The sequence below is a fragment of the Homalodisca vitripennis genome, chromosome 8 (assembly GCF_021130785.1).
Source record: "Homalodisca vitripennis isolate AUS2020 chromosome 8, UT_GWSS_2.1, whole genome shotgun sequence".
Lineage (NCBI taxonomy): Eukaryota > Metazoa > Arthropoda > Insecta > Hemiptera > Cicadellidae > Homalodisca > Homalodisca vitripennis.
Window position 1 is genome coordinate 29,683,907 of NC_060214.1, and position 27,128 is coordinate 29,711,034.

At 34.6% G+C, this 27,128-nt stretch overlaps 1 protein-coding gene across 1 annotated transcript; it reads right to left on the reverse strand.

Moving 5' to 3' along the window:
- Positions 1-10,737: 10,737 nt before the first annotated feature.
- LOC124367120 (uncharacterized WD repeat-containing protein alr2800-like) lies at positions 10,738-25,996 on the reverse strand. Its single transcript, XM_046823774.1, has 7 exons — positions 25,734-25,996; positions 23,719-23,936; positions 19,619-19,808; positions 17,730-17,931; positions 16,482-16,583; positions 14,827-14,919; positions 10,738-10,936 (listed from the first exon to the last, which is right to left on the reverse strand). Exons 1-7 carry the CDS (start codon positions 25,772-25,774, stop codon positions 10,784-10,786), a joined length of 999 nt encoding a protein of 332 aa, XP_046679730.1. The 5' UTR covers positions 25,775-25,996; the 3' UTR covers positions 10,738-10,783.
- Between the last annotated feature and the right edge of the window lie 1,132 nt (positions 25,997-27,128).

Sequence of the window (27,128 nt, forward strand, 5' to 3'; positions counted from 1 at the left end):
ATAACTTCATATTTTAACCCTTTTGATACCCTCTGATTTTGACGTCCACCAAAACACGTGGCTGACTATATATTTCCTTCTAAGAAAGATTTCCTCTATCGGTTTTGATAAAAACCCTGTTGTATGTTTACAAAGTACAAAAATTGGCTCTAGATTACTAGCTATGTATGCTGTGTGCAGTTTACATTTGTGTCCAGCTGTTCTTCCAAAAATACTCACATATTGTTTGGTTGCAACTTTTGATGTACCTTCTCTATGAGTATGATTGTTTTGGTGAACACAACACATTTCATCCATGTTATCAATTTCAAATAACAGGGGATGCACATTGACCTCAACCGTCTCATCACACAGTTATTATAGGCTACATGCTTCAATAGCACAGCCCTTGCAGATCAGCTGATCTCTTGTCAGCTGTATTTTATTATAGTAACCAATAAACAAATAACACAAGTCCTGTTTCAATTTTATGACTTACAAAGTTGGGCACTTTCATTATTAAATGTTATTTACTGAGATATGAATTATTCATCAAAGTAGTTAAAACTACAAAGAACCACAATTTGGAATTTTAAACATTTTTATGTAGATTAATGTGAAATGTCTTATTTCAAATACACAATTGATATGCATGCAAACATTTTTTTTGAATAATTTAATTATTTAGAAGAAAATCACCAATAATGTTTGTACTTTATAAATTAAACATTCAAACGTATATATTTGTAACAAAACTAAAAGGTGCTTGGTTGTGTATAATTATATCTTTAAAATGAGACACATCTCACAATCCTGTGACCAAAACTAAGAGAGTAAAAGAGTTTGAAGGTTTGTTCAGACCCTTTTAGTCTTAAGCTTGTGTAGTGGTTTGTGTGTACTCAATATTTTGACAGATTTCATTTAAAAACTTTTTCAAAGTTTTTCATTTTTACGCCAAATCAGTGAGTGTTTTATCTCATAAATGAATTGAATGCATAGGTATCACATAATTACTAAGCATTTAATTTATTTTCTCCAAAGACAATTGCATGAAAACTATAACCTAGAAAATGTATACTGCATGAATTTTTTTAAGTGCATGACAAGATTTTAATGATTATGAACAGTGGAAGTTTTAAATCTAATAGCTTGAAATAGTTTAAAGATTTTCATACCTGTGAACACTTTTATTTCCACTTGGTGAAAAACTCTAATTTTAACCATAAGGCCTGTCTTGTCATAACAAGTAAAAGATTGCTAGATAACTAAAATAATCTTACCAACATCTGACATCTGGCTACTGATATAGCTCAGGGGAATAGTATCCTACTTCTAACCTCAAGGAACCTGGATCAAATCCCACCCAAGGCAACATCTTTTTGCTTGAAAATTCAAAATGAATTAATTTCATTTTGAGAGTTTATATCTGTATCAAATGTTGTTTTATTGAAACTGACTGTGCAAGTGTGTTATTTTAAGTGACATTCTCAATATTTACCTGGTTAATCATCCATGTTTTAATTGTTTATTGACACAGCTGCAGACAGTATTATTGGCTAGTCTTACCTGCCAACTGTCAGTCAACAAAGTAAACAACTATTACTGTGCTACAGCCCAAAGTCTAGAACTTTATGTCTTACATTATGCTTATCTGTTGAATTTATTGAATATTGAATTTATTACTACTACTGTTAAGCAATAAATGATATAATAATGAATTATATTATTATATAATTATATTAATAACGCCTTGCCTACTACATAACGGCCAACTTGTGTACACAGGCCAAACTCAAATAAATATTATAATGAATAATATAAATAAATAATGTAATTTAATATAATATTATTATAACTCTTATACTCTGACCCTCAAGGTTTTATTTCTACTAGAGATAACCCACACCAACATGTACATTATAGGAGAACTGGTCTTTGCTAGGCTTAGAGGCCATCCATACTGGCCAGCACAAATAAAAGAATGCGTCACAAATGAAAGTGGAAAACCTCCAAAGTACAGTGTGGAATTTTTTGGAGACCACGACACAGCTATGATGAAAGAAGGCGATATATGCCTCTACTCTGACTATAAACATATACATGGTAAGCCTAAAAACTGATAATTTCAAAAACAAAAATTTTAACAAAGCCTTGACCGAGCTCAAATGTTTTACTTAAATAGCCTAGGAAGCGATACCCTTAACAAAAACGACTCGTTCAGTGAAAATACAAAAACGGCTGCAATGAACCACAAAACATATCAATCAAAGTCCTTGAAAGTAGTCTAATAGAAAATAACTTCCTAGAAACCTCAGGCACTCAGGAAGACAAACTAGAAATGGCCGCCAAAATAGGCTCAGCTCTTGTAGAGGAAAATGAATACCTAAAAAAAGAAATAACCAACCTTCACCTTAAACTAACCATCACGGAGGGAAAATTGGAGGAATTGGAAAATGAAGAAAGAAACCACATAAATACAATAACTCTGCTAGAACTAAATGCAAATACCCAGGCTCAACTCACTAAAGAAAAGCAATCGCACTCGGAAGCCCAAAGAACATACGAGGATCACGACTTGGCACTAAATCAACTCATTGAAAATGATGCAAGAAGAATAAAAGAGCTTGAAAAAACAATCTCTACATTAAATAAAAAAATACAAACTCAAGCAATAAAACCTACTACTCTAAAGGGACTCCACAACCCAAACCCTCCCTCCCCTCTAAAAATATACTCAGATGAATAAAGATAGTAATACATCCCTCCTGCATGAAATGTCACACATAAATAAAGACTAAACTTGACCAGTTAATACTAAACGTCAGCCCCTTGACAACAGAGCTTAATCAGGCTTATCAAGAAAAACTGGAAAATATACTAATGGGGCCTTAAACCATCCAAACCCCTAGAAACCACACCACACTACAGAGAAAATCTGACAATACCAAAAGTGACACAGTCCGTCAAGTCCGTAACAAGACTAGCAGGCCCCGCCACAAAAACTAACAAACACTTTATCCCAGGCAGCTGGCAATAAGCAAATAAATAAGTTCAGTGTGTCACTTCAAGTAAAACAAATCAACTGAAAAACCAAAGGTCTCAGCTATTAAGCTCTCAACTCATTCGACAGAAAAAGAAAGCACTAAGCGGCTGTCCCTACACAAGAACACAAAGATCACAAGAAACCAGCAGATGAAAATCAGTGACGGACCTCCACTGAATGCAAGAAGAAGGAGCAAAGATGAAAGCTACAACGACTTCTTTGTTTAAAAACATTGACTTCTATATAACGCTCAAGAAGAAAGAAATGGACTCAGAAAATCATGTGGAAAAAACAGGATCCAGTGAGGCCCCTGACCCAACACCACACCTAGAGTCTAATCTAACGCCCTCCTCATCAAAAGAAGATCATAGACAACAACAAATAATCTTTGACCCAGGATGAAACCTACCATCAACACTTTTTTTTAGACAACCGCAAACTGAGAAACAAAAATCCCTGACAAAACCTAAAACAATGACATTATCAGAAAGCATGCAAGACCAATCTAAACAAAACACTAAACGAGCCCCTTCAAGGAATAAAAAACTTTCCATACTACACCAAAATGTAGACAGAATCTCTAATAAAAATAGAACGACTTAATGCTCTCCTAAACACCCTTGATCCTGATGTCCTAATTGTCACAGAGCATGGACTAAAGAAAGAAATACTGGAAACACACAAGATTGACTGGGTATAAATTGACGGCCAATTTCTGCAGGGAGTGCCACCTGAAGGGAGGAGTCGCAATCTACACTAAAGCGACACTACAGGGAAGTGTTGAAATTATAGAAACTCAAGATTTGAGCATTGAAATGACCTGTGAAGTAGCAGCCTTAAAGATAAGCCTAGGTAAAACTACATCCTATCTCATTGGCACATACAGGGACAAAACACAAACTTATCACTTGGACTTGAGGTAATATCTGACTTGCTTGAAAGAACCCCAACAGCTAACCATCCGGTGATACTTATGGGTGACTTAAACATAGACTGTCTGGACAAGAAAAATGACTATTTTTCAACTGCAAGACATGCTGACAAGCTTTTAATATGCACAGACTTGACCTCCCCCCCACCAGAATTACTCCAACCTCCAGGTCATCCATAGATAGTGTCTGCACAAAATCTTCAAAACGAAGAACTTGATGTCCAAATCATTGAGGAAGGGCTATCTGATCACACAGGTCAGCTCTGCAATATAACTTGGAAGAGCGATGGCCCAACCAAAATCCCCACCATTGAATGCAGAAATCTTAATAAAAGAACCTTCTTCACCTTAAAACAGAACTTAGCCAACAGAACTGGGTGAAGTATACACTGCTGGAGAAGTAAAACACAGCCTATAGTAACTTCAACTACATCCTGACAAAACGCATTGAATAATACCTGTCCTTTGACTAAATTTAAGAAAAGAAATCTAAGACCCAAAATAAAAGACGTTCAGGCGATTCATCTAAAAACCAGATTTTTGGAAGCTCAGGACAGGTACAATATAACCGGGAAAGAAGAAGATAAAAGGAATGCAAGTCAGCTGAAAAAGGAATATGATTTATACCTGAGGACACTAAGACGACAAGCCACAGCCAAGATCATATCTGAAGCCAAACGACAAAGCAAAAGCAGTGTGGAAGATAATAAACACAGAAAGAAAAAGTAGAAATGAAGCCACATCACCTACAGAAACTCGACATCAGTGGCAAACGCACATCAGACCCAACAATGATGGCAGATCATTTTAATAACTTTTTTATAAGTGCTGCAGATGAGACGTTACAAAGAAGTAAACAGCCTTGCAAACCAACAACTGTCTGTAGAGACAGAGAACCTGAAACACTCCTTCACTAGTTCTCCACCCCACAAACTGTGAAGAGGTCTATAAGACTATAAGCTCTCTAAAACCTAAAACCTCATCTGGGTATGACGGGATATCAGCTAAATTAATTAAGACCTGCAAGGAAGAACTAGTTAACCCATTGGTTGAGATTATAAATAAAATCATATTCCTCAGGGACCTTTCCCAACGCCTTAAAACTGTCAATAGTACATCCTAAGTTTAAACAGGGATCTACTACTCAAGCATCAAAACTACAGGCCGATTTCTCTAATATCGACCTTTTCTAAGCTGATAGAAAAACTGACCCTGACTAGACTCTTTCACCACCTATCTAATAATGGACTTCTCCCAACCCCAACAACATGGATTTCTCCCTGGCAGATCAACCACCTCAGCTTTAATCAACTTAACAGAATACATAATTGACCAACTTGAAGTCTGGTAACACCACCACTGCCATTTTCCTGGACTATAGCAAGGCCTTCGACTCCCTTAATCATGACCATCTTATGAAGAAATTTGGCCACGCTAGGAATTCGAGGACGAGCTCATGACTGGTTCAAAAGCTACCTCACAGGAAGAAATCAAATAGTTGAGATGAGCTATGTCACCAACAAAACCATTCAACAGGTCAAGTCCAAGCCAAAGAGTATCATCCGAGGAGTTCCACAAGGGTCTGTACTGGGGCCAGTTCTCTTTAATCCTATACAACCAGTGACTTCACAAGATATCTGAATAGCTATAGCCAATGCTTATGTATGCAGACGACACTGTCCTACTTCTTAGTGATGAAAACCCTAATCAGCTGGAAGTAGCATCACACATAGCTTTTAACATGGCAGTTCAATACTGTCATCAAAATGACCTTGTTATTAATGAGAAAAAGACTCAACAGTTAATCCTGGGAAGGCACAAAGACAACACATGTCGAGTACCCGAATCAGAAGATAACAACGTGACAAAATATTTAGGTATACTAATTGACGACTCTCTGTCTTGGACACCTCATATAGACCACCTCTGTAACAAGCTGAGTACAAGCCTCTTTGTAATGCGAAGAATAAAGTGGATAGCCAACGCAGACACTGCAAAGACTGCATACCACTCACTATTTGAGAGTCATCTGCGCTATGGAGCTTTCAGTTTGGGGTGCTACAACAAAGCACAATCTGGATCGACTATTGATCATACAAAAACGTGCCATAAGAATACTGGCCGAGCTTTAGCCCAGAGAAAGCTGTAGAGAATCGTTCAAAACCCTAAACATTCTCACCGTTGTAAACCTCTACATTATGGAAACAATAATACACCATCATCTAAAGTCACTACAGCCTTTGAAAATAGCAGGCCAGATGCATCACTACAATACCCGGCATAGAGCAAAACTACTGTCTCCCTATCCACCACCGCTCACTGACAGAAAGAAAACCAAAAGCTACGCTGGAGGAAAAATGTGGAACGCCCTACCCTGGCAGCTGAAGACAATTTGGAGGACAACGTTTCCATGAAGAGCTCAAAAATTGGCTACTGGCCAACTCATTCTACACGATATCAGAATTCATGAACCGGGGATAACAACAAAACATTTACATTACAATCAACCTAATGTATAAGCCTATCACAATTTTTTACAACCTTGTAAAACTTGTATTTATGACGCTAACACTGTTCTTGAAGAACATGTAAATAAAGAAGTATTGTCTATTGTCTATTGTTCTAATGGAGTAAACCTCAAGGTCATTACATTACAGCTGGCTCTTAAAATGCATATTTTTTAACTGTTAGCTCTAGGCTAATAGGCTTTGGGAAATCCATTGCCACCTCAACGCACTATTTGATTTTTACGCAGTAGTCTGGTTAGGACCTATGATAACTTTTCGCTAGGTGTCCGTCAGGCAATCCTAATCCACAAAGGGGGGTCCTTGGATGAAGCTCTTATCCAGGTTACATTTATGTTAAGTCTGCAGACTGTTATTTTGCTTTAAATAAAATTTCTTAATTGAACTTAAAAATTTAAAGTAATTCCTTTAAAAAATCTCTTAAATGATTTGACTGGAGAATTTAAGCTAATTTTTGAAAATTCACCCAATACTTATTCTTAATGATCAATAACATTGGCTTATAGCATAATCATATGCAGAGCACGCAAATAATATGTTCCACTATGTCTTAGTAAATAGGTTTCTTGGTTCTCTTGGCATGAATAAAATCTTAATCTTAGAATGTTGATCATTCCTATCTTTTCATTTCAACATTTTTGAAACATATATATTTTGGCATCGATTCAACAACCTTTTTGCACCATGGGGTTTTATTTTACTTATTTAAACAGATCGTTACATTTTTGAGAAGTATAATTGTTTATTTTTTCATTAAATGTGTATGCCTTACTTATATAACAAAAATTTTTCATTAATACTTCAAATTTTATATCCTTGCCATTAAGGATATTGACTTCAATGTTAAGGATTGGTAAAGAATTACGTTTTACTTCTTTTAGGGTTGAACGGAGATATGATTTAATCACTTAAATATAATAATAAAAGAACCAGAAACTCATAAATAAGGCAGTCGGTGGAAGACTTGAACAAACAAGGTTAAACAGACGCCATTCTAACAACGCGGTAGACGTTGCCAACTTAACTGCTAAAAGAAATATCCTTGGAACATTTACTATAAATCCTCTTTCTATGTACTTATAGTTAAAAAGAGGCAAATTTTGAAACATGTATGAAAATGAGCTCTATATAAGTTTGATCTCTAAGTTATGTATCAACACTTTGGAGAGTTTGTCTCACTATTCAAAATGCTACAAACTTTTTATTCGACCATTTTGGTAAAAGTGAAGGGCGTTGATTAGAGTAAAAGTGATACGCATTTTGTACTAAATTTAAAAACGTATTTGGTCAAATTTCAGGTAAAAATCGTTTGGGTTCCAAATTAAACTTATCTAAGCGGACAAATCTGAAGGTCTAGCTAAACCTATGATTTTGCTAGAACACCCATGTAAATTTTATTTATTTACTACATTCCAACCGCTACGACATCAATACATGCACAACGTTTATAATTATACCATATAATTACTGTCTTCAAAGAAACCCTGTATAAGAAGACTACTTCACTATGTACACTACACATATGCTACAAAAGTGTTTTGCCATTATGCAATAAAAAAAAAAAAAAATGTATGGAGTTTAACAACTAGAACAAATAATGTTATGGGCCATATTGATTCTTGTGCCTTTTCATAGATTGTTCTTGAGGTCTTTTCAGTTAATTCAGCATTTCATGTGCATTCTATACAATAAACTTATTTATCAATGTATGAGTCCAAAAATGTTTTGGTTAACCTTCGTCAGCTGATTCATTTATTAATATTAATGATTCTATAAATAATGGAGATTTAAAATTAAAACAACGAGAGTTGTGAAGTAAAATTGTTCTAGCCATAGGAACAATTTGTAAGTTGTTGCTAGGTGAACATTTAAACATCCCAAAACTACACTTCACCTAAGATTTTGTGAATTTCGTATTGCACTAGGACATAAATTGACCAAAGCTGAGGATTTAAAACAAGTCAGGATGGCAATCAGGATATTGTACGTGTTGGGAGTGCTGCTGATGCTTAATCCTTGCCTCGGTTGCCCAGCAGGCAAAGTTTGCGATGCCCACAACACGTCACTTGTGGATCCGCACGAAAATCTTATAGAAGAAACTGCCGTGGAAAAGGTTTACTTGCCTCCAGAATTGCCCTCAGTAGCACTGTCTTCTCTCACGCCGCAGTTGGTCTTCTTGCCATTTCTGTGCTTCAGTGTAGCTCTTCTCAGGATACGGGTTGGTTTTAAATTTCCAGTGAGAAATCTTAATTGAGAATTCTTTTGATTTATACCAAATTATTGCAAAAAATGATAAAATAAATCTTGTGTGCAGTTTGGAATTCTGTTAATACTGTAATGTTATAAGAGTAAAATATATGTAAAGTTTTACAATAAAAACAAAACTGAATTAAGGTTAAGAAAATTATTTAATTTAATTTGAAATAAAATGGAATTTGCATCAGGATGTTGCACCATGAATTAAAGAGGAGGAAAAGTCTGAGAGGGCTGGGCTGTCCTTCCTCACCAGTCAAATAAAAATAAAATCTGAGGAGGATGTACGTTTACTAGCTAAGAACAGTTTTAAATATTCATTCAGATGACATTGTTGAATTTAAAACATGCTGATTAAGACTGATGGATTTGCATTGCTTTTACCTTCCAAATATTTGACTAAGATAAAATTTATGTGATCATATTTTTGTGGATGGCCAATTTTTTAGTGTAATCAATATATTCATACTTTTAACTGTTCAGTCATAACCCATTCTATTAGTTTAAACATTTTAATCACCTTATCACAAATTTTTAGGAATTGAGTTAGTGTTAACTTAAATCTGATTAAGCCCATTGCCTGTTTGGTCTATATAAGGTGCTCAGTAAAAGTGCTCCAATACTTTGGGATTTTTTTCTACACATAAAAATTAGGTCTTTATATCTTGAATGACTTTATTAGACATCCAACATTTTGAGCAGATGGTTCCCCAGATACGACTACCATTCATATACATTAGAAGAGTAGAGAATGTAAACGTCATATTGTTCAGGTCAGGTTTCTGGTGAGTGTAATTAAACTAAATAAAATGTACAGAACTAAAGTTTCTTTTTTAAATTAGCGTTGAATAATAGGTACCAACGTATGCAAAGTAAGTTGAAATTTGAAAAGTAGAAGATAGTTATGCTCTCCAATATAATCCATGATCCATGTTTGCCTAACAGCTTGTGCAAACCCTAATGTTGATTTTAACTCGCCCTTCAAATGAAAAAAGACTTTATTTACATTGATTTCAAGGGTTGTTAAATAGTAATACTTTTTGTGACAAGAGTTGGGAACGGCATAAAAAGTAGGATTTTGGAACATAATATAAGCAACTCACCCTTAAGTCTAAATATGTTTTGAATGTACTAAACCCGTAGTCTACTTGTCGTCCTTGATCAATTGGTACTGCATTTGGTCCTTCAGTACCGGGAGGTTTTGTCATATTTGGATCTGACATCTCGGCTGTTTAGGAGAACACCACAAGGATTCTCCGAGTTTGCTATATGAACAGCCATTAGTTTCTTGACGTATAAAAATCGTAAATATTGGAATTCTTTTTCAATGTGAGAGTAAGTCAATTGAAAAGAATATCTAATTTTGTGATTACCGTTCCCATTAGTACATTAGTTTTACTAGTCATAACCCTATTTTCATTTCCAGCTATGTTACTGTCAACTAGGAAAAAGAAGATACGCCTCTGTGATCCATAATTTGCATTTGAAAAAGTATGCATCTATGGATAAAAACTGGCAATTTCTTTTTTTTCTAAAGAGAGACCGATCTCCTTTTAGGCGTTATTCTGTCCGTCCTCATGGGCCACTGGCCTGTGCGAGGATCTTATGAAACAGAATAAGGAGGAGAGCTGATACAGTACGAGGTTGATGGTACTGATAAAAAGTGCAACGGACACAGACAGGATTTGAACCTGCGCTATCTCTAACTCAAGACCCAAAGTCCAACGACTTAGACAGCTCGGCGGCCATCGGCACTCCCAAGAATTAAGAAGGAACCTATGAATACTTCGTCACCATGTTGCAAATTATTTTGGCCTAGTTAAGCTAATCAATAGTTATACTAGTCTTGGCATATAACATGAAATAAGGCTAGGAAATTATGGTAAAATAAAATCTGTTATATATGCATGATTGGTTTTTGCATTGGCATGTGGTTCTTGGAGAGAAAGGTTGAAATTCGAAAAAGGAAGTGAAAAAGTTCCTTCTTTGCCTATTCTATCTTCCGATACCAATTATATCTATAAAATGGAGGCCAAACATAAGTTTAATAATTTATAAGGTGACTTCACATTCAATTAACGATTTATCAATCGCAAATACAATTTTCAAATCAACAGATGCGTCTTTTTTAGATTGTCTCCCACTCTTGAAGCAATGATCAGCACTGTAGACGCCGGAAGAAGAACCTCTGTACGACATCATAGTCTGGAAAAATCATATTACGCGTTTTAAACGTATGCTAAACAAGAAATCTTACATTTTAATGCCTTAACCTAATAATAATAATGCTGAAAACGTGAAGATTTCGTATGAAACTACCCACTGAATCTTGGTCATTCAGATACCATTGCAGAACCAACTGATTGGACCTGTTCACTGTATTCAAGCAATTCTCGCTCTCGAGCATTATCAGATATGGAGTCGAATTCCAGTTCAACAACAAACTTAATTGTAATCACTATATTAAAAAAAATCAATAAATCTTTTAATTTGTAAAGCCTTCGACAGCAGATTTTCTTCGTCAGACATTTTACAAAATTACAATAAGAAACCAATATAAGCTCCATCTTTAACATAAACCTCATACCTATTTTAACGGACTCTGCATCGCACCGGTGGTATTGGTCAATTTCTAAGCCTACGTGTGATAAATCAATCAACAAATCCGTCCGTAGGCAATCAATCACATACCAATGCTTAGCAAGTTGAAAGTTATGGAATTCGAGGAGTTACACTGAATTGGGTTTCATTCTTATTTATTTAATTGGTTGAGTTCAGTGCATATAAATCCTCAAAAATTAAAACACACATTTATCAGAATTCTCGATAGTCAAGACAAGAGTACCACAGGGCTCAGTGCTGAGACCTCTTTTATTTCTTCTTTATGTAAACGATCTTCCTGATTTCCTTAGGCTACCAATCACTGTACTTAACAAGACACTCCCAGTATTTTCTTGAAACTTCTGACCGGCTTCTCAATTGGTTAGCTGCAAATAAACTTCATATAATTCTGGCTAAAACTCAACTCGTGGAATTTCACTCCCAAACACAAAACATTCCACATCATTGTTCTCAATAATCACTCTTTCAACAGTGCCCTTTTCATTACGTTCTTTGATTTCCACTTTGATTACAGTTTCAAATGGGACTTCCACATTTATTACCTTGCAAAGCAGCTTCATACAGAAATTTATGCCCTGAGGTGTTTATCTTCACTGCCTTCCAGAACACTTTCAAACTAAGTTAGGATAGCTTATTAAAGCCTTTAATAGCTTAAAATATGATTTCGTTTGAGTTCTTTTACAACTATTTTATCACGCCTGAAAAACATTTTTGACTAGTAAGTTAAAAACAAATCTTAAACATTTTAACAAGTTTGCAATTTTTCATTAAAATCTTTGCCTTGTTTTATTCGCGTAGTAAAACGTTACCCAAGTAATACTAAACTAAAACTGCAATTCTGGACTAAAAACTTTCGAAATACTCAGAAGGATAGCTCTTTTTTAAATCTAGGATATTTGACCTCCCCTCCGAAAATTTGTTCTGGCTACACCACTGCTATCGGTTAGTACCTTGTTAATTTTCATCGCACCAACTGTTTGAATCAAATTCTGTTTGTATGAATTAAGAGTGCTGGAAATTTACATTTTCATAAAACATTTCTGGATCTAATGTGAACCATTGTTCTACACGGCTCTCGAAGATTAATTTCCTCGCAAAATGTGTGTCGACATCGTGCTTTACTTCACCGGATGGCATAAACGAGCTTTTATATCGTCATGTTCACTCCAGATAAAATCGCAGCCTCGTTTATGTACTGAAATGCTCACAACTCTACGATGAGGTACATCCAGCATTAGACTTCCTGATTATTTTTTTTAGTTCGTAGGCTTGTAAATACAGTACAATTTTTATACATTTTGGCCTGACCGTGGAGACTCATCTTTAGTTAAGTGATGTTTATATGTTTAGAATTCCAGGATTGCTTGCTTAGAAATTGTTACATCGCAAGCGTGACAAGTGACTCTAGACGTTGGCTACAGGCATCTCCTTTCCTTATCTACTTGATAGTACATATGGTGACCCAAGTCCTAGAGCTGAAGAGTTTTCTTCTTCCCTCCAACTGACAGTCTACCAGCCAATAAATATCTGATGTGTTTGTAATCACGTTTGAATAGTCTTTCACCACATTCTAAATATGCAATAAGGGAATCGAAATTCTCTGAAGTTAGAGGGAGATCAGTGATGGACTCATTGAAATCTGGTCTTTAGTTTATTGTGCTTCTTTATTTCTAGCAAAACTGGTCGTAAAAAGTCTTTGGCAAGGATGGGACGGCCCGGTATTTCAAAACGACGTTCTCTGTTTAGTCAGTTTTTGTACTATATCGTTGAATGCCACCATTGATGAATATACGAGCAACCACAAGCGTGATTCTTTGCAAGTAATCTGGCCAGAAATTTCACAGTCCATGGTTAACTCCCTGCTGTTGGCCAACCAAAGGACTGAAAACCGGTAATGTAAGATAACCATGGTGGATAGTTATTTGCCCTAGACAACTCTTTTTTCCTATATTTTAAGAAATGTTTATTTTTTAATCATATGTTTAACATTACTATAGTATATATTAATCTATTATGGAATTGTAATTTCTTTATTTGGAAATAAATAAGGTTTTGAATTGGAAAATACTCACTATTATGAAACGACCTAAAAAGCTTGGATAAGGTCCTTACCAAAAGCCATAATTCAGATCTATTCAGTTGCCCATCTCCTTACACCACCATTTGATACTATGTTGTTGATATACCTCACTGTACCGAGGCCGCCGCAGGATCTGTATTGGGTTTCTCTTTTCAAACCTACCCTCTTCATCTACCGAGAACGTATTAAATACATTGCCGATTTCAGATGGTGCCATTTGATATACAAACAAGAGGAGGAAACGGGTTTTGCATCTTTGCTGATTTCAATTTTCCTTCTTGTTGGATCAGCATTGAATGAAAGTTATCGTTGACACATATTTTGATTTCGTGACGATCATAGACGTCTGTCTGGTCGAATGATTTCAGGATTGCCATATCCACGTATCCGATACGCTGATACTGCATTGAATGTGAGGTAAAGCGTTTTATTTACTTCCACTCGATTCATATTTGCTGCCTTCGGATTTCAGATTAATTTTCAGAATTTTACTACTGGAAGTCGGTTGTTTCTACAAAGCATTCGTCTTGACATTTCTGTCAGGTGTTTTTCCTATACAGTTTTCGAATAGGACTAGGAAGCAGTGCGATTGAGGTTATGTTAAAACCCTCCATGTGATTGCGGCTGAAGATAGCATACCGTGCTTAGCTTTATTCTCGGAGGAATCTAAGCTGCCTCTGTACTTGTTTGGGTAAACAGTTCTTGGTACAGTAACAATTTTTTACTTTTCGACTAAATATCACATGAGTTCCAGTTGTGTCTTAACCACATGAGTGAATTGTGAACTGGAATGTATAGTGGGAATGAGGAGATTTAGAAGCTGGATAGGTTGGAATCCTCCTGTCAAGTTATCGTCTACGGAGATACACACACCTAGAGATAGTGAGATTGGCCCGAAAGAGGAAGTTAAAGCCAGAAGGAAAACCAGGATGGATATAAGACGCGTTTTATATCCACTTTGAATTTCTTCTCTTCCAAAGGCATTAGAATCAACAGTCAGATCTTGATCTGACCAGTTTGATGATATAGCAGCTTTCAGACAATCAATTTCTTGTTCATACTTCTATTGAATACTTTTGTTTCAGGTTTCAAGAGGTAACAAAATGAGTAACAGTGCTAAGTTTGTCGTTGAAGATGAACTAAATCTCCACCTCTAAAACTCTATCTATTCTGCTGAAATTTTCTCAATTCAGACAAAGTTTATTTATAATTTAATGTCAACCTGATATGAGTATAAAGTTTAAACTTTTGCGTTTGTATTGGTTATTTAGATAATATGGTGGTTACATCTACTTTGCATTGTTTTTAATACAATAAAGATGAAAGTTAATTCAATGTTTTGACATCCACTGGCTATAAAATATTCTAATAAAAAAAACAACGCGGAACTTACAGACAAGGTCTTGAGTGACACAATCCTCAAAAGGTTGGGGTCTGTGCCTCCAATTAACATAGTCTCGTTCGTCATCCACTGACCGCAGTATAGCTAAAACAGAAGTGAAATAAAGGGAAATAAAACATAACCCTTCATATTTGAGTGGTCACGATTTCATAACAGAGAATATAATTCCTATATCAACATATAATAAGCATAGTATGTTTAATTTATGTTGTTCCATAACCACAGATATTTTATCAGCGGTTTCATTTTATTCATTAAGGATGGAAAGTTCGGGCCTCGATTATGAATCCTTTATAAATTTGGACCTTTATAAGTCTTCGATATTAAGTTATTTTGTTTTATACTGTATATTTCCAAAATTCTGTTTGTTTATAGTATCCACAATAGGTTTAATTACTGTGGCTAAACATGATATTTTAACCTAAAAGTTTAGCTAACCAGATTTGAACCATAAATGTCTGTATTAGTGGCGTAAACAGGATGTTCAAAGGGGAAGTTTGCCGGGAATAATAAATGGAAACAATGGAACAACTTGGCAAAAACTCTTAATGTGAGTTATGTCAAGTATAATTACCAAGCAACGGTTTGATAGTTAAAATGTGGATAAGTTTTTCTTCTAGATTATTCTATTTTATCATATTTTGAGGGGTTTCAGGGACCTCTAGGGAGTGGATTATAATCCACATGTTGATCCCCTTTGGCTACGCCTATAATCGGCATTCTGTCAAATATTTTATGCTGATTTTAATTAATTAACTGCACTAATGGAGGCAAAGAAGTTTAATTTCGAATACTATAAAATTCACAAAATCAGTGAAAGGTTTCTTATTGTGTTCTAGTGATGCGCAGATCATGAGCGAACCGGCTCACTGATCCGGGTCACAAAATGATCTGAGATCAGTCAGATCATGTGATGAGATGAACCGGGTCATTTGGTGAGCCGACTCCTGATTTAACGAATCATCGCGTCGCGATTCGCCAGCTGGGAGCCGCCAGCCAGTTTAACATTCTTCGGTTTCGTAGTTCTTTATGACCTGAGTGATCTGCTACGCATAAGAGAAAACTGTTTTAAATTTGAATTTATTCTGGACGACAGTTACACCTCGTTGAAAACTGTTGTGTTTCACTTTGAGCAATTAAAATTTATTTTACTGTACAGATAATAATACTAACTATGATTTTTTTCTCCATAATATTTCATGGTACACAGGACGAAAAAAATGAAATTATGTTTTACGTTATATTTTTAATAACAAAAGCAGAATTGATTATTTTAACTAATATAATTTATTGTATCAAGATACAATAATTGCTTAGTTTTAATTGGTTTATTCGATGATCGAACAGACGGAGTGAGTGACAGGAGGAATGATCTGAAGATCCGGCTCATGAGGCGGTTGATTTCAGTGATCTGATCCGAATGAGCTGGATCATTCCAAAGACCTGTTCTTCCCGTAAAACTATTGAGTTACCGTAAAATCGTGGGACTCTCTTTCAAAATTCCGTTATGATACAAAAAAAGATCAGACAAAAATACCAGAACGGAACAATGAAGCTACAACCATTCAAATGTATATCAAACGTAATCTCCATGCTTAGAAGGTTGGCTAATTACATTTCTGTAGTAAAACATTCCAATGACTCACCATTGATTTGTAAGGGTCTGGTTCTACGTTGGCCAACAACCGACCAGTCTGATAATGCCACAACTGCAATGCGTTTTCCCTCACATAAGAGCACGTCATCAGCTGTTCAAAACATCAATAATTTATCAAATGCATAAAAGTATACATCTCTTACATATACATTTTTACACTAAAACTAAATCTTCATCATTTAAAAATACATACTTTATTGTTATTTTAACAGCCAAATTATTATTGAGAAATATGAAAATCTTCTAGCGATACAACTAAATAACTAAAAGCCGTCTACGGGGTTAGTTTTGACCTGTGCCAGTCCGGCTAAAATACACCTTTGATATTCTTAAGCTGGAGGAAAATCAGAAAAAGAACTTATTTAATAAGGTCCACCTTTAATGGTATAGTGTGACTGAATTAATATTGACTTATTTAAATCCATTCGTAAAGATAATAGGATTTCGGATATATCCCATAGTTATATGTTACAAAATGTATAATACTAAGTTTCAGGTGTTGGAATATGCTCTCTTCTTGTGGCATAAAAAACGCTAATGGAAAAACATGCAAAAACACTTAAAAAATAAAAAGTGTGACATTGGACCGCCGCTGAAGAAGAGGAAGAAGAAGAAGAGGGTAGATATCAATCATCAAAAATGTAGTATCAACATTTTTGTAACATATAGCGATCGCAAATCACCATTGTGTCTTAATTTTCTTTCTAGTTTGTTTATTAGCACTGGAAACTAAATGTGCTTTATTTCCAAGAGTTGACTAATTGGTTGGTCCACTAATTTAATTTATCACTCGATTAATTTCCTTCCAAGAAAATAAAGTTCCCGATGTACTTTAATCCTAATTCATATAATGGACTTCAGGCAAACAACAATGAGCAATTTTAGACTTTTATGTTGAAATGAGATACAATGTTTAGTTTGGAAAGAAATTATTTGCGGGTACTCTTCGCTTAGACAATCCCTTATTTTTAACAGTAGGCAATTCGCCAGAATATTGTAATATGGTTGTTGGAACCTCCTCTTATCAAAACAAAACTACTTTTACACTATACACTTTCAAGGTGAAACTTTTCGATTAAGAAGTTGGCCAAAGCTACAGTTAGACAAATTTAGCCTTCAACTAAACATAAAATCGCAAAATAGTAAGTACAGTGTTTGGTGCAAATTTGAATTTATATTAGAGGGAAACATTGAGCTCGTTACCGAAGAGTGCTACCGAACACACACAGCTCCTCACCTCTCGGCCATTCCTGCTGATGTCGAGGCCCTCTCCACACATGTGGACACCTTTGATGTACCGGAGTGAATTGGGCTGTCGTAGGTCCCAGAAGTGGACCACACTGTCCCAGCCCCCGGATACGAACTCTGTCTGCTGCAGAGGATGGAAAATGGCGGCGAACACTCGAGAGGAATGGCCGTCCACCACGGAAGAGACCATGCTGCGCACACACATTGATTCCATCTTAAAATTGTATAAGGATCATACAAGATAGAGGTTACATTTTGAAAGTTAGAAATTCGCTGTTTAAAGTTTATTATTCACGATGAACAGTTTGATAGGATAACAGGTTTTACGACATTTGTCACCATTACTATTTAAAAGAATAGAACACTTCGTTTAGAGGATTACAATCCGTCTGCTTCACCAGGAGTAAACAACTTTAAGGCATAAGGATAAACATGCACATAAATTTAAGAAAGTAGTAAACATGTAGTGGTGAACTCACCGAAGTCGTGAATAGCAAACGTACACAAAGGTCCACACCACCGCACACAACAATATTGCTTTAAATAACAAACATAAAATAACACGTCCGTAACCAAATATTTACAGTGAATGTTTTTACAGAGTCCTATTAAAGTAGACAAGATTTTAAAATGAAAGAAAATAATTGAATAAAACATTTTAAGAATATTTAAAAGTAGTTCAACACTGATCTAACAAGGGCTGCAGCTGTAAATAGAGTATACAGGATTTTAATAGCATAAATATAAGATATTGCTTATAAGTAGATTGAATTATGTATTGTATACTGTAGTTTCATGAGTGTTTGTTAAATCATTAGCAGAAAGTACATATTGAAACATAACAGTTGTAGAAAAGTGTTCATAGCTGTAGCCTGCCTTTAATAATTTACTTAAGGTGAAAGTTACAGCATTAATGTTGAAATCAATTATTAAATCTAAAAATATAATTATTGTTTGGTTTTAAATTATTTGGAAAATATTTCAAAACCGTTATGCAACTATATTTTTATTATTGCACATCTATTTTACTAGAGAAGTGTATTATAGTTTTGACGATAGAATATGTATTTTCTATGTGGGTTTAATTTAGTTAGTTGGAAATGTTTGAGGAAATATTTCATTTATTCTGTCATTAGTATGTAATTACCTTTAATATAGTATAAGTGTTTGTAGTGAAATAATAATAGAATTTCGGACATTTGCAATAATGATGTGTTACAAAAATAGAACACTACGTATCTAGAATTGAAATCTACAGTCTTCCTCAGGTATCAACAAATACTAAGACATAAGTTTAAACTCAAAATAAAAAAGTATACAAAGGTAACAATCAAACAAATTCCAGCCAATAAAATTTGTGCGCACACTCAGAAATTGAGATCCAGGACCAAAGCGTAAGACACAAGCGTCTGTCTTTACCCTTACCCTCACGATCATCGCCTTCCTGTTTTCTCTGTTATATTTCAGATGACGTGCCGCGATACCACAGGAAGTGCTGACATTGCTTTTCTGCCCAGACTTCCACCTTTCCTGGTACAAGCAATATGTATTGTGTAGTGATCTTAATTATGCAGTGACATCTTTTGGGTTTGTCCTCACCAGTATTTACTTTATGCTTGTGTTGTGCAAAGCAGGTATGTGCTTTATTTTTTGTCGTACAGTATATTTTATTGTAATATGTAGTTTAGAGTTTGGCTAATTCATCACTGTGATATATCAGTGTATGAATGTCTGCAATCATGGAATATCAATACTCGTAAGCTATTTTAACTTGTCATTATTTTAATATTTACATACTTGCAGCAAGTAGGAACTAAGAGAAGCAATTAAGAACTACATAGTTGTTTGTTCATGATTACGTTATAAACTAGTTCTCACCCTTTTTCGTAAGTGTGTTCGAGTCGCATAGTTTCTTCATCATAAAGGTATATCGCAGAGTCATCGCCGAGTGTCAGAAACTTGGAAAGTTTTGGATGATAGGTGGCGCCAAGGGTTTGCCTCTTTTCTTCTATCTGTTTGATCTTTTTTCCTGTTTCATAATTCCACAGAATTACTTTCCCATCTGTGTCTAAAACAATTAGAAAGTAGATATAAAACCAAACCGCAATAAAAACAATTCCGAGTGGTATTACAATTTTTTAATTGGTAACAGTTTTATTTACAGTTATCGTTAATGGCAAAATGCCGTAGCACTAATAGCTTTCCATTAAAAGTCTGGGTAACATTCTCGGTCTTTAAATAGTGAAACATAGAAATCTTATGGAAAAAACATTTCCCGTCACACCTACTGTATGTGTAGAAAACTAAATTTATGTAATTTGTTATACTGTTGGTAAGCTTCAAGCCAATAATTGGTAGTGAAGCAATAATATATTTCCGATGTTGTTGGACTCACTACGAACTTACCTTAAGGAAGAGAAATTACTGAGAGCAAATCGGGTAGGAAATTTCACATTGACCATCCGAGAAAAATATCAGGTTAATCACAGATAATGTAGAACACAGAAGTCTCATTAGAGCACTGTTAACATTCAATGGCTAGACCTTGGAATTAACATTGGTGGGACAAAGTGCATCAATATCGAATTCTGTTGATGGCTTCTGGTTATCATCAGTGAGACATTTGGTTTGGATTGGTATTGTTTTGAATCAAGGCATAGTTATAATGGAATGGATGTTCAAATGGGTGATCCAGAATAAGTTAATAATCTTTTAAAAATATATAATTTTCCAGAGATAATTTGTCTTAATTATTGTTATAAATGCTGTAACAAATAAAGATCCAACAGATTCCTTTGAATGAAAAGTAGAGAACACTTAAGAAAACACCAAGCATATTTTTCAGATAAATAAGGATCTAAATTAATTCCTCACCATTCAAAATCCCCCAATTGTATGGCCTTCCCAAAACCCATAAACCTAGCATGCCTCTCCAGCCTATCATTAGTTTTCGTGATTCACCTTACAAGGAGTTACCCAAAGACCTTTTGGACATTTTAACGCCATTAGTAGGAAAAACTGACTATTTTATCAAACGTTCCAAGGATTTTGTAGAGAGATAAAAATCCCTGAGGTTGGGTGAAACTTACAACCTAGTAAGTTTTTACTTTAATAATAACTAATATTTTAATAGTATTTAACAACATTAAGTTGTGTTATTAAAGTCAATTGAATAAAATTTGTTTAACTAAACGTGCTTATTACTAATGTCCTGGTATTAAAAAATTAACATTTTATTTAAATGCATAGAACCATCGAAGTATTTTAAGCTATAACGTAGTTTTCCACAAATTCATCCACAGTGTACAATGCCCTAGGGAAGATTTTTCATGTTTCTTTTGAATGATATGTCATTGGTTTATAATTTAATATATTCTGAGAGTCTGTTATAAAATATTACTCCTGCTTGAGACGGAAGGTTTCTGGATGGATTTAGTGTGTGTAGCTGAGGTCTGGGAATTTGATTATATCGTGTGTAGTGATTGTGGTAATCTCTCTCCTCAAAAGAGTTACATTTAAATTAAGAATGCAATATTGTTTCTAAACTATATAAAAAAGGCAAGCTCTATCATTATTACAAACTCTAATTCTTTAAAAGCAGATTTACACGCCTCTTTCAACTGTACTTTTTTAATGATTCGTATGGGATTTTTTCAAGACAAACAGTCTCTGAAACTCATTTAAATTACAACATCTCCAAGTAGCAATACCGTATGATAAGTAAGGATATACAAGGCCATAATAGGGTGATTTTAATACAGTTGCTGTGAAATATGTATTTAGATTTCTCAATGCATATATGCCAGAAGAAACCTTTGAACAAATCATTAATGCGTTCCATAAAATTTAATTTTTATCAATATTAATTACTAAGAATGTTTTTACGATTTACCTCCTCAATAACGGTTTCAAAAATCATAACATTAATGTTAGTGACCTCAATAGGCACTTGGCAACTACAAAATGTTATAAAATTATATTTTGCTATATTAGTTTTTAAATCAATGTTAGAAGTCTATTCACAAATTTACCAGTTCCAGAAATTCTCTAAATCATTGAACAATGTATCAAAGAAGACCAAATATCAAATCAAAGGACTAAACTTCCCGTGCCATTATGTCCAGTCATTATGGAACTATGAGAACTATGCACTCAATACAATTATTGAGTAAGATAGTAAAATTTATCGTCAAGATGACTGAATGGTAATGGGTTCTCCACTGTTTCCTATTTTCGCCAATATATTTATGGAAAAATTTGAGCAAAAAGCCTTGGTTTTGTAGTTTTATCTCATGGAGACTCTACGAGTTTTGTATTAACGTTAATAGCATTTTCCATTCTTTCCGCCTCGCATTGCAAGTGGAAGTCTAAAACAAGCTTCCTTTTATGGATGTGTGTGTATTAAGAGATATAGATGTCCTTAAGACTACGGGGTTTTGAAAGAATGCACACACGGGATAATATTTAATAGAGAAAAGGGCTTAGGCTCAGGTAAAGAAGAATTTTAGAAAGAAGAATTGGATCTTAGACGCAATGACTACTCTCAGTCAATAATACACAAACGACCCAGAAAAATCGTTCCTGAGTCAAATATATCAGAATAGAGATAAATTTGCTTTTATAACAATCCCTTATGCGCCGGGATTGTCGGGGGAAATCAGAGGAGTAGGTAGAAAATACAACATTAAAACTGCGTTAAAACACATAATACTCTTAGACAAGTCCCGTAAAAACAAAACAAAATGTATCGTACAGAATTCCAAAAACGGTATTTACAGTATAAAATGTAGTTGCAATAGGGAAAAAATAGGCGAGACAGAAATACCATTAAACGTAAGGATAAAAGAACCCTAAGTAAACATGAGAAAAAGGCCAACAGAAAATTCTAAAACTGTACATCATTGTTGGTCCAAAGACCATCTTGTGAATTAGTATGAATCCAACATAATAGATCGGTTAACTCATTTCTTTAAATGAAAATAATCGAGGTTTCATACATTAATAGCAGACTAACCGATCAGTCTACCATTAGTTTAAATAAGACCGCTTTGGTTGTCAATTTTGAAAAATAAACGAACAAGGAAATCTAAAGTATCAAACAAATTAGCTATTTGTAACAAATTAATGCGAAGTCACAGAATGGTTTTGAAGATGTTTATCTAGAATGAACCAATAATAATAATGGCCCGTTCCCTCCTCTTTTGCCACCATCTTGTTTCTGCCGTGACATTTGTCATTTAATATTGGCCTCTTGTCATTCTTACGGTGTTGGTCGGTGAGTGCATACCTATTGTGACTAGTATTATGTAATTTAGTTTTAATAATTAGCTACGTTTTGCTTTTATTAAGTGCTAAAAGTTAGTAGAGTTGACACACAACATGTTGGTTGTGATTCCTGGCTTATGCGTCCTACAACGCTCTGATATGATTAGTTTATTTTAGCCTAGATTGTAAAAACATAAACACGAACATTGAAGATATCGATGGAAATAAAACTATAAATTAACTTGATTTTATTAATATCCATTACCCGAGTGGCTTGATCTCTTGCAAACGGTTAAGGTAGTTTTTGTCATAGGTAGAACCCTCAAGTATTCTCAGAGAAAACCGCTATTTATATGAGGTTAAGGAACTTACAGTTTGGTTAGTTCTTAGGAATCATTGGTTCTTCTAGGGACCCCATCAGCGATTAATCAGCTACTAAAGAAACAATAATATTTTTTGCTCGCTGATCACCATAAATGAAATACGAGATGAGTGGGTTCGTTCCAAAACTCTAATTCTGCATACACCACTAGCGTCAAGTACGGTACATTTTCCCGACACAATGAGTGTCAATGAATAATACTACATAACTCAATTTACGTATTAAATAGTCATACTTGGCATATTCATACTTTTCTACATAAACTTGCATATCGACTTTAAATAACGTATTGTCAGCAAATTAAAATGACATAGAAAGTGAGGAAATTCACATGTTGTAAGAATGTTGGTAGTTTCGCCTTTGCCCGGTTGGGGTTTGAAGTGGACACTTGTGACGGGAACTTCATCTTTTACATCTTCTCTGCTCATTTTATTGACTGGTTTACCCGTCATAGACTCATATACCTTTACTACACCGTCCGTGTGTCCTGCGACGATAAACTGTTTGTTGTTGGAATACCGACAACACAGGGAGTCTTTTTCACTTTGTCTAGAACAAAAATAAATATATAAGTGATATGTAAACATTTTCAAGTAAATTAGACAAGTCTTCTTTGCATTACAGTCCGTGCGAATCCCTTACGTGGAGGTTTAAATACTTTTTCGTTTCTTTTTTTGTAAAGGAAGCAAAATACTGGGGACTTCTGAATGCTCATAAGTAGATTAGGAACTATGGGGCTTCTCATATATTTTTGAACCACTATGAGACAATTTAAGAGTATTATTATCCCTTATTCTGTGTCGATGATCATTCTTACATAGTGAGAAAACATGGGGGTTAATATATGTTCGTAATGTGTATTATTTATTTGTAAGCCATTATACTAAAGTACCAAAGTACTTGCATCGAAAAGAATACAACAAACTAAGCCTAAAAGAAATGAATCTATTAATCTTTTGACACAGTCATATCTAAACCAGAAGCCAATCCAGCCAAGGTCCATTTAAGCTGTTGGCTAAAGAACTGTTAAATATCCCGGCTGGAAAAGAACGCGAGGAACATTTATTGACAGTGTGCTCTATTGTCTGAGAACCCATTCCACAATCACATGGTGGATCTACTTATTTCCTATGTGCACTGCACCATCCCATTTCAGTTCGAAATCTGTTCAAAAGAACCCATTTATTTCGGGGAAGGTTCGTACCACCCAATCTAGTAACTGAATAGGAATCAGAAACTTTACCATCCTTCAAACAAATCCCAGTATAGAGCCCAGTTAGCGTTTAGTGTTAAACTTGGCATTTACGTTTATTAAGTAGTAATCATTTCGAGCGTATGAGGGTTTAAACTAGTCTCGGCTTAAAAGGTATAGATAGCAGAGTCTTAAGGTTAACCACAAACCAACCAGTAGAGCGACAATAACGGGAGTTAAATTGAAATTTAGTAACTATACTCCGAAGCAACACCATCTTAGGCAGTCTGGCGGTTTGCGCATTCAAACAAATAGCGTGGCCAGTGGTCACGGTAAATGAGCAAAATATGTTCAGTTGAAACTGTGTTACAAGTTATACGTTTTCAATAGTGAATTACAAAATTATACATCCAAGACAATGATTTTAAAAGCTCCATATCGAGACCTATGCCAAATGTTTTGAACCTCTCGGTCAAGAATAAAAGTTAAGATAGTAATTTAATAACACATTTTTCATGTAATTTTAGAACTCTAAAATTTCATACTAAAACAGTGTACATGTACATATCTTGCATTAAACCTTGGTCTTAATAGTGTCACAAATTCTCGAGTTATGAATGTTCAAATGAACAGTTTGGTTGGAAAGCGCCATAAACCGGTCGGTACCTTCTTTCATTATTATCAACGTGAAAACTGGAAGTTATTTTTGTAAATTATTTGGTTTATATATGTGTAACGCAGAAATAAACGAGCTACATTTTAATGTACACCTGTTTTTATACCCTACTAGTTATTTGTGGTTAACGTCCAAACTCGGGTATATATGCTTTTTGACCGTAGAGTAAGAAGAATTCAGCATACATGTTCGAATTTACGCTGATGTTGACACAGTGCAAATATTTTGTTTCCAATATCTTCATAGCCGATTATTTTTGGATCTCTTCAGATGGACGTGGACTCCAGATTCCAGTAGTTGTCTGTCACAGTGTCAGATTTTAAAAGCTGCACTGAGAGGAAGGTGATATGGAGGTAAACGCAACATCTGCATTTAGAGAGATTAATATAATTCATTAACATGATTCTTAATATTATACCGTAATTAATAAAATATTATCATGTACTAAAGCAGAAATAACAAACTATCTACTACTTACATCCTGACCGAAGGTACAATTTCTCCCTTCCCTTTACTCATAACGGGTTTATCTGCTATATCCAATACATGTTTATTCAATATATCTTATGCTTTAACTGTGTTGAAGAACTTTATTTGATTGTCCAACTAAGACTTTATTTTGATTTTTATATTTACAGAGATAATTGAAAAAAACATACATTACAATATAATTCAAATGCACTTCTCCCCTAATATATTGTCATACTTTGTTATTTATTTTCCTTATAATTGACAGGTAGAGTTCAAATTTATTGAAATGTTGTCATGTGTAATTACTTATAGTAACACATGCGATTGTGCGATCTCATAATAAAACATAAAATATTATTTGTTTTTGTTTGTTCTCTGAAGCCTCAGCTTCAGCTATGTAGGCTTCGATGTACACTGCTTTATTTTCAAACTACATGCACTGTTTCGTGTCTATACATTATTGGCCCTCCCTGGGATTTGAACCCGTGATCTCTTAATTAAAGAGCCGAGACTATAACCATTAGTCTGCAGAGGAGGACAATAAAATATTAATTAACTGAATTGCGAATTAATTCTCAAAATGTCATACATACCAATAGAATTCTGGACGAAGTTGTTTATTAAATTGACAACATTTTGTTATGTTTACTAATTTAAACATTTTTTGGTACAATAAAATTCAAACTTAAAGGCAGAAACCATTAAAACTGATTCAAAAGTAAATATAGCTAATTTTAAATACTTGAACTATGATCAACTCATCATAGTAAATATGAAAAATAAGCTGACAATCACGTTTTACAGAAAGTGTTGGTAAACATCTCCTCATAATTGTTAACTAAAATAAACCAAAAAGAAAACAATATATATATATATATATATATATATATATATATATATATATATATATATATATATACTAGCGGGCCCGGCGCGCTTTGCTGCGCATTTCAATAATTTTTTGCAAAAAGTTGCCCGCGGCTTCGCACGCAATTTCCCGTTGAAAACAGTACACTATATTCACTTATTTCTTTTTCTATCACATTCTAAACATTGCTGAGATAATTGATAGTCGTTCCATCGTGAGCCTCTTGGGCCGTATTATGAAGGTATGTACCATATTCCTGCCTCTATCTAGCTGTTACCCACGGCTTTCGCACGCAATCTTAAGAACCGAAGTCCTTATATTACTTAGTAAATTTTTTTTTTACTATAATAAATTTTAGATTAAATTAGTTATATCTCCGATGCCACGATTGAGCTTGCTTTGTTGTCTCGATCGAGAGATATGTACACACGGAGTTTTGAGAACCATACTTCTGTCAAAAAAAACAACTAAGGTTGATTTTATAACATTCTTTATATTTGTAGCCAACGTAAGATAGTAATTATGATATCTGCA

Coding starts and splice junctions, on each gene's coding strand:
- LOC124367120 (XM_046823774.1), bottom strand. CDS start 25,774: ATGAGTAAAGGGAAGGGAGAAATTGTACCTTCGGTCAGGAT. Junction 19,809..23,718: donor TACCAACATTCTTACAACAT/GTGAATTTCCTC, acceptor TAATTGTTTTAG/ACACAGATGGGAAAGTAATT. Junction 14,920..16,481: donor CAGACCCTTACAAATCAATG/GTGAGTCATTGG, acceptor CTTCTGTTTTAG/CTATACTGCGGTCAGTGGAT.